Source organism: Hyla sarda, chromosome 2 (assembly GCF_029499605.1).
Source record: "Hyla sarda isolate aHylSar1 chromosome 2, aHylSar1.hap1, whole genome shotgun sequence".
Taxonomy (NCBI): domain Eukaryota; kingdom Metazoa; phylum Chordata; class Amphibia; order Anura; family Hylidae; genus Hyla; species Hyla sarda.
The window spans coordinates 219,362,533-219,379,115 of NC_079190.1; the positions used below are offsets into that span (position 1 = coordinate 219,362,533).

Genomic DNA, 16,583 nt, shown 5'->3' on the forward strand with positions numbered 1-16,583 from the left:
GTCACTTCCCTGGGTAAGAGATAGCACCAGGATGCACTATGGGAATGTAAGAAGCAGGGAGACTATGTGTGATGATATGGGCAATGTTCTGGCATTGGGTCATGGCAATGTTCTAGCATTGGGTCATGGCAATGTTCTAGCATTGGGTCATGGCAATGTTCTAGCATAATGTCAATGCTACTTTGACATGTACCACCTACTTAAACAATCTTTTGCAGACCAGGTTCACCCCTTCATGGCAATGGTATTCCCTAGAGACTTTTTTGAGGAGGATTATGTGCCCTGCAACACTGCCAAAATGTGGGATGACACACAAACTCATCCCACTGAGGCTCCAACTTAGAACCTACAAGTTATAAGGTTTTAGAAAATTACTTAGTATTTAAACAAAAATGTTATGTTACAAAAGGGCTGTCCCAACATAAAAAGCTATGCCCTCTCTGCATCATAGTGCAGTTTTTCTCAAGCGCAGTCCCCAAGTATCGCCAACAGTTCATGATTTTAGGATACCCCATACAGAGAACACTTGTGATGATGCCTGATGCACTGACCACAATTATATCACCTGTGAAAGACTAAGGAAATCCTATTTGGGGAACTTGAGGACAGCGCTTGGGAAACAATGGCATAGTGAATTACTGTGTGATGAATTACACCTCTGGCCCCCGTGATTTTTAAGAATGGGAGCTAAAGTTTCTGGTCCCAATAGAGCTGCGCATTTAGTAAAGTTTTATACCTACATGTTCCATTTTACTATGTATATAATATAATCTGAAATCTTGCAGTTTTCATTCTCACCACTGTACCCACTAATAAGTTGACACTTCCGTACAGAAAAGATTTAGCAGTACCCTCATCTTCATCATCATCAAAGAAGGATTACAGTGAAAGGTCATCCCAATAGATAAGATGGATTTAGCCTTCTCACAATTGGCAATGGACTTCACTTCAAACCCCTACCTGCACAATGACCTTAGCACAGGTCAAAGGGCATGTCTAGAAAACACTCTTACAGATGCCAATAGTGGTACCTCCAGTCAACCAGTCTCATGTTTATGGAGTTTGCAGTAAATCTCTATTTGTAAATGGAAAGCAAACAAGGTGAGGACCAGCTCACCCCGCCCCAGACAGCAGAGCACGGATCCAGGTGCTGGACGGCACCAGCCAATGATAGGAAAATGAAGGAGAACGGATCCAGCTCAGTGCAGGTAAAATAAAGTTTAATGCATAGGACAAGGAAGGAACAAGTAACGCGTTTCAAGCGCTATACGCGCTCTTAGTCATATGACTAGTTGTATGACTAAGAGCGCGTATAGCGCTTGAAATCCGTTACTTGTTCCTTCCTTGTCCTATGGATTAAACTTGATTTTACCTGCACTGAGCTGGATCCGTTCTCATTCATTTTTCTCTATTTGTAAATGTATCAGTCTCACTGTAACCTTTTAGTACAGGCTTATAGTGTGCGTGACACTGATGATAATGATACTTACCTCGTCCTAATCCGGGCAGCAGGCTTGGTGCATCGGCAGCGCTTCAGGAGCATGCTGAGGTCACATCATCTGCTCCTAGAGCGTACCAAGATTTCTGCCCGAATAAGGAGGAAAACTTGTGCACGGAGTGATGGATCAGGGATAGGTAAGAATCATTACCAGTGTCACAGGCAGTACCAGCCTGTCCTAACCAGTTAGCGATTTAAATTGAAAATTTGCAAGAAAGTTAAATTTTTTTAAATTTCACCTCCATGTTGTCTTACTTCCTGTAAACCAGCTTCTTAATCCTGTTGTAAATTCTTTTAGGGGTGCTGTTTTTTGAATGGGGTAATATGTGGCGGTTTCTAACACCCAGGCCTCTCAAATGCCCTTCAGAAATGAACTGGTCCCTTAAAAATTCGATTTTATACATTTCTGAAAATTTTTACATTGGCTGCAAAGTTTCTAAGCCCTCTGACATCCTAAAAAGTAAAAGGACATTTACCAAATGATGCCAACATAAAGTAGACATATTGTAAATGTGAACTGTTAGCTAATTTATGTGGAATAACTGTCTTTCTTAAAAGTTAAATTTTTGCCAAATTTTGCGTTAACAAAGTAAAACGGTTATTGACCAAAATGTATCACCAGTTAACCAGGCATCGCTTCTACTACCAGGTGAAACTAGAAAAATTTGAATATCGTGCAAAAGGTCATTTCTTTCAGTAATGCAACTTAAAAGGTTAAACTAATATGAGAGAGACTCATTACATGTAAAGCAACATAGTTCAAGCTGTGATTTGTCATAATTGTAAAGATTATGGCTTACAGCTCATGAAAACCTCAAAGCTCCCCCCCCCCCCCCCCAATTACTATGATTTGGGGAGCCATGTCATCTGCTGTGTTGGTCCACTGTGCTTAATTAAGTCCAGGGACAACGCATCCGTCTACCAGGAGATCTTTGGGGCACTTCATGCTTCCTTCCGCAGACGAGTTGAATTACTGAAATAAATGAACTTTTGCACGATTCTCTAATTTTTAGATTTTCACCTGTAAATCGTACCTGGCATGTAGAAAAACTTTATGAGTCAGGGTTTGAGTGTTCAGACCACGAGAACAAGCTGGCAAAAGTATGCACCTTTTCTCCTGGCTCTGTGTCAAGTGACCTGGATGGCCTTGCAATGCAAATCTATGGGGCATGAAACAGGGACAGGCTTCCTCTGTACAATAATGTATGATTCACTCTGAAACACTGCAGCATTTCAGAGGACTTATGCTTATAAAAACGGAAAGAAATTAAGCTCCGAGCGGCTCTTACTGCCCTACCGACTTTGACTTATGTATGGGCAGAGATCTGCCAATAAACACAGTTTCCCTGTAACATTCAACAATTTATTCTGAAAAAGTAATGGTGATTAACGTGCACTAATGTAAAATGGACCTAGACAAAAAAAAAAAACACAGCTGTGCTAACTACTAACTACTGCTTTGACATTCGCTTAAGAATATTAAAACTACAATCTAGTGCTGGTTTGGAAACAGACTGCCATTAAACAATATGTTAGGGTCAGTAGAACAGAGGGGGCCTGGATACTGGAGCTGTATGCTTTTTCACAGGTGGGCAAAACTGGTCTGAATCTGAATACTCAATTTATATAACAAAAATATATCAGCCTAGAAGACTTTTTAATTGCATGGATACATAAAGAGGACACTCATAGTTGTGCCTTAAAGGTGTTCTGCAGGGAACTTAACTTATCAGACACTTATCTCCTATACGGGACCAGCCCCCATCTTGCTGGATGCAGGCAAGTGACAGCCTGCTCAGTCAGTCACTAGCTGAGGCGGGACATCACTCGGGTGACTTGCTGAGTGGGTCATCACATGCCCATATCCAGGAAGGTGGGGGAAGGAGTGCCTAAGGACGGCCCCCATACAGGAGATTGTGCAGGGCCCCAGCGGTCAGACCCCCACAATCGGACACCTATTCTGCAAACTGTAGATAAGGGGTAAGTGTCTGATAAGTTCAGTTACTGTACATACCCATTTAACTGTACCACATTAAGCCCAAAGAGGTAAGTAGCTGTTTTTTGTTTTTTAACAGTATATTCAGGCATCTCAGCTCTGGGAAAGAGTACCCAGCCAACTAAGGGTGTTTAGACAACACCCTTTAACCTCTTCAGGACGCCGGGCGTATGCATACGCCCTGCATCCCGAGTCCTTAAGGACGTGGGGCGTATGCATACGCCCGTGGGAATTCCGGCCCCTGCCGCTAGCCGGTTGGGGACCGGACCGGGATGCCTGCTGAAATCATTCAGCAGGCATCCCGGCACATTGCCAAGGGGGGTCCTGAGACCCCCCCTCCCCCCCCCCCCCCTATGTCGGCGATCGCAGAAAATCGAATGTCAATTCAGACATGCGATTTTCTCCTATTCCGGGCTGATTAGGTCTCTGGTGACCCGATCACCTGGAAAATAGGGATGATCGGAGCTGTCAGTGACAGCCCCGATCATCCTGAGGAATAGGAGCGAGGTTGCAGTGCTGCGATCTCCTCCTATCCCCTGCCATTGGTCAGAACAGATTCTGACCAATGACAGCACAGGATACTGGGCTGCCATGGCAACCCCCATTCTGCCCACCCCTGGATGTCGGGCAGAACGGGGGAGAGAAGATGGAGGCCGGTACGTGAGAAGATGATGCCTGGGGACCGCAGATAGTTGCTGGAGACAGGCGCAGGTAGAGAAACGAAGGAAGGGGGGGGGGGGGGAGGAAGGGGGCAGTAAGCAATATTTACTGCTGCCCTTCCTAGCGGGTGCCAAACTGCAACTCCCAGCATGCCCAGACAGCCTGGCTGTCTGGGCATGCTGGGAGTTGTACTTTGCAACATCTGGAGGGTCACAGTTTGGAGACCACTGTTACAGTGGTGCCCAAACAGTAGCCCTCCAGATGTTGCCAAACTACAACTCTCAGCATGCCTAGACTGCCCAGGCATGCTGGGAGTTGTAGTTCTGTAACATCTGTCCCTTCAGATTTAGCTATTTTCATGACATTTTTGAAAATTGCTGCTCTACTTTGAAGCCCTCTAATTTTTTCAAAAAGTAAAAATATGTCCATTTTATGATGACAACATGAAGTGGACATATTGTATTTGTGTATACAAATAAAATTTATTTGGAATATCCATTTTCCTTACAAGCAGAGAGCTTCAAAGTTAGAAAAATGCAACATTTTCAAAATTTTCATGAAATTTGGGGATTTTCACCCAAAAAAAGGATGCAAGTAACGACAAAAATTTACCACCAAAATAAAGTAGAATATGTCACGAAAAAACGCTCTCAGAATCAGAAAATTCGGTAAAAGCGGTTTAAAGTTATTAATGCGTAAAGCGACGGTGGTCAGAATTGTGAAAAAGGGCTCAGTCCTTAAGGGGTTAAATAATATATTTTTTTATACTTACTGCAAAATCTATTTCTCTGAGCCTCATTGGGGGACACAAGGACTGTGGGTTTATGCTGTTTGCCACTAGGAGGCGACATTAGGCAAAAAAGAAGTCTGCTCCTCCCAGCAGGATATACCTGCCCAATGACTCTGAGATAATCAGTTTAGTCCCAAAGCAGGAGAGAGACAAAACAGAGGAACAACCCAGAAAAAAAATATATAACTGAGCCCCTCACCGAGAGACAACCAACCAAAACTTGGAAGCCAACAACAGCTGATGGGTGAGTCCTGTGTCCCCCAATGAGGCTCAGAGAAATAGATTTTACAGTAAGCATTAAAAAAAAAAAAAAAAAACTACTTTTCTTGGTTGACTACATCGGGGGGGGGGGACACAGGAACCGTGGGATGTCCTAAAGCAGTCCCTGGGGTGGGAAGAACAAAATCCCAGCAAGAAGAAGTCAGGCCTGTAGAACTTTGCAACAAGACTAGCATCGGCAGATGCAAACGTGTGCACCTGATAGAACTTAGCAAAAGTGTGCACGGACGACCAAGTGGCCGCCTGTATACACCTGTATAGCAGAAGCCCAGTTCTGGACCACCCAAGAGGCTTCTACGGAGCGGGTAGAGGGAGCTGTAACTCGAAAGGGCAGGACCTTCCTTTTACAGCGATACGCCTCCGAATTGGCCGACCAGATCCACCTGGAGATGGTCCCCTTAGAAGCAGGAAGCCCACTACGCTGACCATAGGGAATCACAAACCGCGAGTCACAGGGCCAAAAAGAAGAAGTGACCGACAAATAGGCCTTGAGGCCCGAACCAGGTCCAATTTATGGAGAGAGCGTTCCTGAGGATGGGAAGAGTTGGGACAAAAGGAGGGGAGAAAGATGTCCTCATTCAGATGAAAGGAGGGGACAGGACGAAGCACAACTTTATCCCGGTGAAGGATGAGAAAGGGAGAACAACAGGAAAGGGCCGCCAACTCCGAGACCCTCCGAATAGAAGTAATGGGCACGAGGAAGGCTACCTTACAAGAAAGGAAACGAAGAGAGACTTCGCGGAGAGGTTCAAAAGGAGAGTCCCACAAGGTGGACAGCACCAAATTTAAGTCCCAAAGAGGAGTGGGGGACCTGTAAGGAGGAGCCTCGTGGGCCACCCCTTGTAAAAAGGTGCGGACATGAGAGTCAGACTCCAAGGGCCATTGGAAAAGAATAGAGAGCGCAGACACTCTTCAAGGAACTAAGTTCCAGACGCGTTTCCAAACAGGCCTGCAGGAAAGACAGGTGGTTAGAGAGAGAAAAAACTGTGGGAGACAGATACCTGGTCTCACACCAGCGAGAGTAAGCCCACCAGGTATTATAATAAATTCTGGCTGAAGAGGTCTCCCGGGCATGAAGCATGGTGCGCATGACTTGGGCAGAAAACCCTTTGGCCTTCAACACTGTGGTTTCAACCACCACGCCGTTAAACACAACGGAAGTGAATTCGGGTGGCAAAGGGGGCTCAGAGAGAAGATCGGGCCGATCGGGAAGACACATGGGAGCGTCCGCTTGGAGGTGGATGACATCCGCGTAAAACGTGCGCTGCTGCCAATCCGGGGCTATGACAATCGCGAGACGCCTTCCGCCTTGAGCTTCCGGATCACCCTGGGAAGAAGAGGAAGTGGTGGGAAGAGATACGGAAGGGAGAAGTCGGACCAAGGGATCACAAGCTTGTCCACGGCAAGTGGCAGTGGGTCCCGGGGATCTGGCTACAAAGTTGGGAACCTGACTGTTGCAGCGGGACGCAAAACAGGTCCACGTCCGGAGTCCCCCATATCATTGCAAAAACCTCTGGATAGAGAGACCTAAGGAGAGACTCCCAATGCCGAAGGCATAGGAAAATTGCACTCAGTTCCAGAACGTTGATTGAGAGACGGGACTCCCGGGAGGACCATTGGCCCTGGACCGTCCTGTCCTGGTACACTCCACCTGAGTCCAGGAGATTGGCATCCGCCACTGGGGGGGGGGGGGGGGGGGAGAGGAAGGAATGACCCTCCTGGAGCCACCAGACTATGGAGTGGCAAACTCGAGGGGATAGCCGGATGGGACGATTAAGAGAAAGGGGAGACTTGTCCCATTGAAACAGGATGGCCAGTTGCAGGGGACAATACCTGAACTGGGCCAAGGGAACTGCCTCTATGGATGCTACCATCCTGCCCAGGACCATCATGCAGGTTCTGATCGAGGCTGGAGTCGAACTCCCTCTCTCAACGCGCGTCTCCTGTTGGAAGCCAAATCCTGGCTGCCGCGGTGTCCAAGTGGAGTCCCGAGAAAACCAAGGACTGGGAAGGAGAGAGAGATTGGATTTGGCCCATTGACAATACAGCCGAAGCGATCCAGAGTTTGGAGAGTGATGTGGAGACTTTCAAGATTCTCCAACAGGGAGAGAGCCTTGACCATCAGGTCATCCAGATAAGGAAGCACAGAAACTCCCCGAGAACAGAGGATGGCGATCGCTGCCACAAGGATCTTGGTGAAGACCCCATGAGCCGTGGCCAGCCCGAAGGTCAGAGCCACAAACTGAAAGTGACCGACAGGAACCGCAAAACATAGAAAGAGGTGATGAGACGGGCAGATGGGGACATGCAGGTAAGCATCCTGAATGTCCCGGCGGGTTCATGGAAGCGACTACTGATCTCAGAGATTCAATGTGATAATGTCGCAGACGCAGGTGGTGATGGAGTCGTTTGAGATCCAGTATAGGATGAACCGTGCCTTCCTTTTTGGGAGCACAAAAAGATTGGAGTAGAACCTCGAAAAACGCTCCTGAGGAGGAACTGGCACAATCACGCCTTGGGAAAGCCGGTATTGGAAGGCGGACAAACTTCCAGAGATTTGATGGGCCAGGTCAGCTAGGTACTTGGGATGAGCACCCGGAAAGTAAATCCTTGCGAAGCTGGGAAGCCCAAGCTGAGTAAGCCTTTGCCACCCAGGTAGATGCAAATGCTAGTAAAAGCATAGAGCCAGCCGCCTCATACTTGGCTAGGTTGTCAGAAGGATCCTTAAATGAAGCCACGTCCGCCAGTGGCAGAGTGGTGGACTTAGACAATCGAGACACCGGAGGATCCACCGTAGGTGGAGAGGTCCATTTAGAGACCAAGGGGGAGATTTATCATAAACTGTGCAGAGAAAAAGCTGCTGAGTTGCCCATAGCAACCAATCAGATTGCTGCTTTAATTTTTGAAAAGGCCTCTGAAAACTGAAAGCAGTGATCTGATTGGTTGCTATGGGCAACTCAGCAGCTTTTCCTCTGGACAGGATTTGATAAATCTCCCCGCAAGTCCTGAGCGAATGGAAAGAGGGCTCGAAGCTTCTTGGAGCCCTGGAATTGTTTCTCAGGGTGCTTCTACACCGCATTCAGGAGTTCAAACTCAACATGAGAATTGAAGACCTGGGGGGGGTGAGGTCATCCTACGGAAATAGACTTCTGGAACTGCCTCAGAAGATTCAGGGTCCTGCAAGTGAAAGGTGTCTCTGACAGCTAATACCAGACTGTCCACACTGTCCGAAGGCGGGTCCAACTCTGTGTCATCGAGGACCGTATGATCCCTGGAGCGGGACGAGGTGGACCTGGAACCCTGTGGAGTAGACCCTGAGCGGCTCCTGGGGGAACAGCTGCTGGAGAGAGGCCGGCTGCGGCCAGCAGGAAAGCTGGAGGAAGAGCCGCGCCTTTGAGAGAAGGCCAAGCACTCCTTTCTTGGGCACTTGTGAGGAGAGCACCTGGAGGAGCGGAGCTGGGAAACCGCCGAAGTGTCCTGGACAGATGGCTGCAAGGAGGAACGCTACAGGGCGGTAGCCACCACCTGCGATACCCGGGCAAAATCGGAGATGGACTGAGAAAGGGTGGAGGCCCACCCTGGAGTGGGCTCTGAGGCCACACACTCCAGCGGACCATCATGAGGGTCGGTCAGGGGAGGGCTGGGTCGCACAATAGTGCAGGCAGAACAAGTAGGTTCAGTAGAACCGCCAGGCATCTTTGTTCTGCAACCCGAACAGGAGTAGTAGGCAACCAAGGGGCCACCGGCCAGAGAGGGGCATCAGGTCTGGGGTTGGACATGACAAGCCTAGACAGCCAGCCAGGTAAAAAGGAGCAAGCTCACACAGGTTCCTGTGTCCAGAAGCTGTGGAGAATGGCTGCAGATGCAGCAGAGCCAGCAGCAGGGGTACTGAGAGAACCTCTGAGGAGAAGGATGCAGGAGCACAGGCAGGATGATGGGAGTGATACTTACCACTGAGGCTGATATACTCACCCAAGGTGTCTTCAGCCAGTATGGTGCCGCACTGCGTCATGCCAGGCCGCAAAAAGCAGGACGAGCAGGGGCCAGAGGGGGACCCGGACCCAGGGTCAACCACCTGAAACTGACCATTGGCGAGGGGGTTAACGGAACATACCTTACGTGCCGTGCCCCGACTTCGCAGTGGGAGACCAGGCAGTGCCATGCTCCTGTCATCCCAACCTATGAAAATAAAAAAGGAGAAAAAAAATAATCGAGCTGGAGCTAAATTGAAAAAAAGAAAAAGACCAGGTCTGGAGAGCTCCAGACCTGCATCGGCCTCCTACTGACACAAAGCTAAAACTGATTAGCTCAGAGTCAGTGGGCGGGTATATCCTGTTGGGAGGAGAAGACTTCTTTTTTGCCTAGTGGCGCCTGCTAGTGGCAAGCAGCATATACCCACGGTTCCCTGTGTCCCCCCAAATGTAGGCGACCGAGAAATAAAAGCATCAAAAATTGCATTAAACAAACTGTACTTTTGGATACTGCTCCCTTCTGGAAATTAGCTGATGTTGCTATCATATACAGTATAGAGTCCTAGTTTAAAAAAGGAAGATAAAAAAGTCTATAACAAAAAAAAAAAAAAAAAAAAAAAAGTGAACAGGTGTTCTAGAAAGTGATGAACTTTGCATTTTATTTTATAAATTGAAATACAAGCGGATATCTAAGCCCCAATATCTTTCCTGCTGTCGACATGTAGTAGAGTAAAAAGTATCAGCACTAATGCGGTGTGATGTTTGTTAGCTCGTCGTGGTTTCTTCTTGTATGATCAAAGGCATCAAATGCCTGCAGGTACGACCATAATTTACATTGGCAGCAGGAAATATTTGGCAGTCTGGGATGTTCCCTTTACAGATAGCAAAAAGATAAAAATTTATAGTATTGCCTGTACACCCACCATTAAGATATTTTATAGAGGACCCGTTTCACATCACAAGCACACATTTATGACACATGCATACAGTAACCTTACTTTGGTGGGAAGGCCAAAAAAAAAAGCCTATAAAAACAAATGCATAGATGTGCATAGCAGATTCACAGATACGTCAATGCTGCAAGTGGTTACTATACACAATACAGAGGACAAGTCTTGTATAATAATTATTGCGAACACTGTTCACCCTCTGTAGGTTAATACAATCAATGTATTTACCATATTTTTGCAGTTTTCCATATAACTGTGGTGTAAGATACACCAGTGCAGCAAAGGTGCAGTTCACAGCTTGATCAACCGCAGAACCCGCCGCTATCTCATTCTTTGCCAGCTGCTTTCTAATGGCTTGTACCAGTCCTTTGAAAAGTTCAGAATTAGGGCCACAGAAATCCTGGGTAGGATCTGAGTTGGCAAAGTCAAGGAGAAAGTTACGACAGTCATCTGCATGAGAGTTCTTAGTCTGGAAATAAAATAATAATGTAAAAGAGCATTTACATAATATTAGGTTCCAACTCAACACTTTGCTCTATTTGACAACTATTTTTTCTCACATAGCAAATATTTTTTTTCACATGCACTTGAAGCGGCTGTCTAGAAATAACTTGTTTATGTTCGCTGTAAGTGGCCATATTATTAAAATGTATTCATTGCCAGTTTTATTTATATTAAAATGTACTTTCTTAATCTATGGAAGCTTCCCCCTTGCTGACCACTGCTATGTGTAAACCATACAGCTGTGGTTCTGCCTGTATATAGAATTCATTACTACCAGCCACATAGGGGGTATCTGATAGAAATGTATTATTTTGTTTTGTTTTTATCAACATGGCACCTTATAGCAAAGGCTAGCATACAAGTTAATCCTGGATATTTCCCTAAATAAATGGAAGAAATGTACATTCACAATCATGACTGAACACAATGATTCCACTTGTTACAGGGTCTTCTTTATAACATGATAACTCACCACAGTCATGAGGGCAAACAGATACATAGCTAGTCCAATATGCTGTATCCACTTTAGGCAATGAATCAAAGTCATGAGAACTGAGGTAAACCATGCATGGTGCACCCCCTTCTTTCTCTATGGGCTTCCAAGCACATCTTTCTGGAAACTGCCCCTTTTACCCCTTAACGACCACGGACGTAAATGTACGTCCTAGTTTGGCGGGACTTCCCGCACCCGGACGTACATTTACGTCCTGTGTATGACCGTGAGCATCGGAAGGGTGCTCGCGTCATACACGGCAGGTTCCGGCTGGTAGCAGCAGCCGGGGACCCGCCGGTAATGGCCGACATCCGCGATCGTGCGGATGTCCGCCATTAACCCCTCCGATGCCGTGATCAATACAGATCACGGCATCTGCGGCATTTTGATTGGATGATCGGATCGCCCGCAGCGCTGCCGCGGGGATCCGATCATCCAGCATGACAGCCGGAGGTCCCCTCACCTGGGTCCAGCTGTCTCCCGGTGTCTTCTGCTCTGGTCTGCGATCGAGCAGACCAGAGCAGAAGATCACCGATAATACTGAGCAGTGCTGTGTCCTATGCATAGCACTTCACAGTATTAGCAATCAAACGATTGCTATAGATAGTCCCCTATGGGGACATAAAGAGTGTAAAAAAAAAGTTGAAAAATGTTTAACCCCTTAAGGACTCAGCCCATTTTGGCCTTAAGGACTCAGACAATTAAATTTTTACGTTTTCATTTTTTCCTCCTCGCCTTCTAAAAATCATAACTCTTTTATATTTTCATCCACAGACTAGTATGAGGGCTTGTTTTTTGCGCGACCAGTTGTCCTTTGTAATGACATCACTCATTATATCATAAAATGTATGGCGCAACCAAAAAACACTATTTTTGTGGGGAAATTAAAACGAAAAACGCAATTTTGCTAATTTTGGAAGGTTTCGTTTTCACGCCGTACAATTTATGGTAAAAATGACGTGTGTTCTTTATTCTGAGGGTCAATACAATTAAAATGATACCCATTATTATATACTTTTATATTATTGTTGCGCTTAAAAAAAATCACAAACTTTTTAACCAAATTAGTACGTTTATAATCCCTTTATTTTGATGACCTATAACTTTTTTATTTTTCCGTATAAGCGGCGGTATGGGGGCTCATTTTTTGCGCCATGATCTGTACTTTTTTTTGATACCACATTTGCATATAAAAAACTTTTAAGAGGGGCGTGGCTTGGCACGCTCGGGATGAGCCGCATGTCTTAGGAGCTCCTGCCTGGACCGCTTCTTTGGGGACACTTTATCCTGCTATGGGAGGCAGAGTAAGGAGAAAACAACATCGTAAGAAACTGCACTTTCCCAGCGACCAACCCAGGTCCATCACTACCTACTTCGCTCCACCGCAGTCCTCCGGATCCCGGCCGAGGCCTGCATCCCCTCCGCCGCCCCAGGGAAACTTCGCTGCGCGCGATTTGCAGCCGCGCACATCCGGAAGCTCAGATCCCACTGTACGCCAACCCGCTGACTCGGAGGTGCCTCAGAATACAATGGCAGCTGCGACCAGGGAGCACAGCCCGCTCCGGGTCGCATCAACCCCACTGCCGCCCAGATCAGAAGACCGGACCTGTCGCTCCACACCTCCCCAGGCCGGGGTTCGGAGAGAGGCCTCCTCCCTGGCTCCTGCTGCTACTCCGGGGAGTAGAGGCCCCTCCGCTACTGAAACCACCACTGTGACAGGTGAGCGGGATGCCCTCACTCAGACTGCTGTACCCTCTCCCCTTCCTCCCTCCAACTCCAGGCCATATGTGAGATCTGCTGCTCAAACCATAACCCCACCAGCTGCTAATAAGGGGTCAGAAGGAAGCCACCATCTCTCTCTCACACTCACTCCTCCAGCCCCTGACGATCTAATGGAGCTGCAATGGCCATCCCTGACTGCTGACCCTCCCCTGGCTTCGCCTGCTAAGCCCAAGAAATCTGCCCCAGATAGTTGCACCACTTCAATTTCAAAACCTGCACGTGAAGTGACACCTGTTAACCACAAAGTTACTCCCTTTCAGAAACCCATTCCTGGTCCTCCAGCTGTTGACGCAGTTAATTGGGCAGAGACCATGGACTCAGACATATCTCACTCGGGTGGGGACACTCCTGAATCAGCTGACGACAGTGACACTCCGGAATACTGGGGAGCGAGTCCCCCAGCTAAGAAAAAACTCTTTAAAACGCCTATAAAAGCATCTGTGAACTCCGCTACGAAAACTGATCATTCCTCTTCTGATGACAACCTGTCTGATAAACGCCACTATTCCAGACGAACTCGTTCACCTGAAGACCGTCCCTGCATCCAGCTCCCAGCACCGGACCAAACACTACCATCGCCAGAAATGGCAACAAATACCTTGAAAAACCACCCTGAATTGCAGGCCTTGCTTGCGCTGCTACCTACTAAATCTGACATCCAAGCGATGGCAACTGACCTGCGCCTAGCCTGGAGACAGGACCTCAAACCTGTCAAAAAGGAAATTGACCAATTAAAGGACAAAGTGCGCTCCTTAGAGGAATTCCGCTCCACTACCTCCACACAACTTAAATCTTTGCAAGAAGCCACTAAAAACCTATCACTACATCAGGCGGCTGAAATTAGTCATATCGACGACCTGGACAATAGAAATCGCCGCAATAATATCAGGGTCAAAGGCTTACCCGAGACAGTGGCTCCTCAGAACATCACGACTACCCTCCAGAAAGTCTTTAATGAGATATTGCAAAGACCGCCTGACACCCCTCTTGAGCTAGATAGGGCACACAGAGCTCTCAGAGCTAAAAACCCTGACCCGACTAAACCGAGAGATATCATCTGTAGGGTCCACCACTACACCTTGAAGGAGGACATTATGAGGAAGGCCAGACCACTGAAGAACCTGACCTATAATGGTGCCCCAATCAGCCTATTTCCCGACTTATCACTGCGCACCCTACAACTCAGAGCTGCGTTGAAACCTCTCCTCCAGATATTGCAGAATGCGCAGATAGTATACAGATGGGGCTTCCCGTTCTCTTTGATTGCCAAACATGGCACGACCTCTGCTGTACTCCGCAATCCTATGGACCTAAAGAACTTTTTGTCTACATTCAAGCTTCCACATGTACCGCTACCTGACTGGCACAGACTATTTGACATTACTTCGGCTCCTCCATTGATGAAGAACCATCCACTGCGCACGGATCGGCCATCGCAGGGAGCGCAGCGCCTGACACCTCAGACGGCGTCACCGAGATACAAGACCTGATCGCACATGACCCTACCTTCTGGATCTGTCTCTACATGCCGTGCCATGTTGGTGCTTGTTGAATATGCTATCCCCTAGGTCAAGGCGTAGTGTTATAGTTATTTTTTTTTATTTCTTTTTAGGCTGAGTTAGACATCTCCCAGCCGTTTGTATATGCTGTTTTTCCTACAGTTAGCTCTCCCCTTATCAATACATACGGATACTTTGTTGTTCATTTTTATTATCATTCTTATTTTTTTTCCTTTTTTTTTTAGAAGTGTCGTCTAGAAATTCATACTAATGCTGACTTGCTGTCTGCTATCTGAAGTTGTTCTGATCCCCCCCCCTCTCCCCTTACCCCTCCCAATTAGGCTTCAAATTTTCTCCCTTCCTGATTGATATGTTCACAGATCACTACCTCCCATAGCATCTCAACTAAGATAGAGTTTGATCTACGGATCATCTCTTTTCACTTACTCGTCCCCCCTTAATCGCGTTCTTACTGCTACACAGTATTGAATGCGCAACACTAAACGCTGATATATGATGGAGCGGCCAGGGCCCTGACTGACCCACCTATTTCCTATTAACACGTCGGCGCATACCCCTGGCGACCTTCCACGTTGCCCTCTCTAGACTGGTGACTAGACTGGTTCTAGTCGTACCACCGGCCCTTATGGCCCCCCCTTTTAGGACCCGTGTCTCCATTCCCTTATGGACACCTTTTTTTATGTCTTTTCTATCTTTTACCCTCTCTAACATTTGGTTTCTTCTCCTTCCTATTTTTACCAACCTGCACAGGACCTCACCCCCAGATCATCGAACGCACCCCGGACCGGACGAGCTGGAGCCCTGGAGCACCTGGGGTAAGTGGCAATCATTGACTTGGACTAAACATGACGACTGACCTTAAACTGGCGTCCCTTAATGTTAAGGGATTCAATACCCCGGAGAAACGGGCTCACACCCTTTACTCCTTCCATAGACAAAGAGTACATGTACTCTTTCTTCAGGAAACACATTTCAAAGAAGGACATGTTCCTACTCTCCGTAACCGATATTACCCCACCTGGATACATAGCGTTAATCCTGAGTCCCGCTCTAGGGGTACCTCGATTGCCATACACAAGTCCCTTCCCGCAGTAATAACCTCCACAGACGTAGACCCCCACGCTCGCCATGTATTTGTAAACTGCGACATCTTTGGTAAGAAGTTCACGTTTGCATCTATATACGCACCTAATAGAGAACAGATTTCCTTTCTCCTTAAAAAGTTGGATGCTCTGACATCCTTTGCCACCGGTACCATTCTGATGGGAGGGGACCTCAACTTGCCACTTTTCCCACAAATGGACACTTCAACAGGCACATCAGTAATCTCCCACAGCAAGCTCCGGGCATTACGGAGGAAGCTTCACGCCATGCAACTCGCTGACATCTGGAGGTCTCTACACCCCCAAGATAGAGACTACTCCTTTTACTCCCATGCTCGCCAAACATATAGCAGGCTAGATTACCTGTTCTGCCCGCACCACCTCTTAGACTCCATAACCCATACCCACCTTGGCACCATAACAATATCTGACCATGCCCCTGTATTATGCTCGCTCTCGCTTCCCTCTTTCGCAAAGCCACATTCCAATTGGCGCCTGAACGAATCTCTTTTACTGGATGAGCTATGTCTCCAGGAATTGAAGTCCTCCACTACGCATTTCATATCAGATCATGCTTCAGACCCTTCATCCCCGCTAAGTAGGTGGGAAGCCTTGAAGTGTGTTCTCAGGGGCATCCTGATGAAACACGGAGCTAGGCTGAAGAGGGAGGCGTCAGCGAAATTCCTTGCCCTGCAAACTAGACTTCAGACTCTTGAAGCACTCCATAAACGGACGCAGCAGGATCTAGTTTTTAGAGAACTCACTAAAGTCCGCACAGATCTCCTGGCCCACATGAACGCATCACACAGTTACTATAGACAATTGACCGGAAAGCTTTTTTATGAGTGGGGAAATAAGTCCGGGAAACCCCTCGCCAAAGCTCTGAACAATAGAAAGTCCTCTCTCTTTGTCCCGGCTATCAAACCCCCCTCGGGTGAAGTTTCCCACCTGACATCTGAAATGCTAGAATCATTCAGGTCATACTACGTGTCACTATACAACCTCCCCAAACCGGCCACCGCCCAACCACCTGACTC

The 16,583-nt window shown here is 47.3% G+C and overlaps 1 protein-coding gene across 2 annotated transcripts in view; it reads right to left on the bottom strand.

Moving 5' to 3' along the window:
* ZZEF1 (zinc finger ZZ-type and EF-hand domain containing 1) overlaps positions 1-16,583 on the bottom strand; it is a 192,308-nt gene that overhangs the window by 82,299 nt on the left and 93,426 nt on the right. For both annotated transcript variants that reach the window (XM_056556404.1, XM_056556405.1), the window contains exon 26: positions 10,373-10,613. In XM_056556404.1, the coding sequence (XP_056412379.1) occupies positions 10,373-10,613 (241 nt within the window). The remainder of the gene's footprint in view (positions 1-10,372; positions 10,614-16,583) is intronic.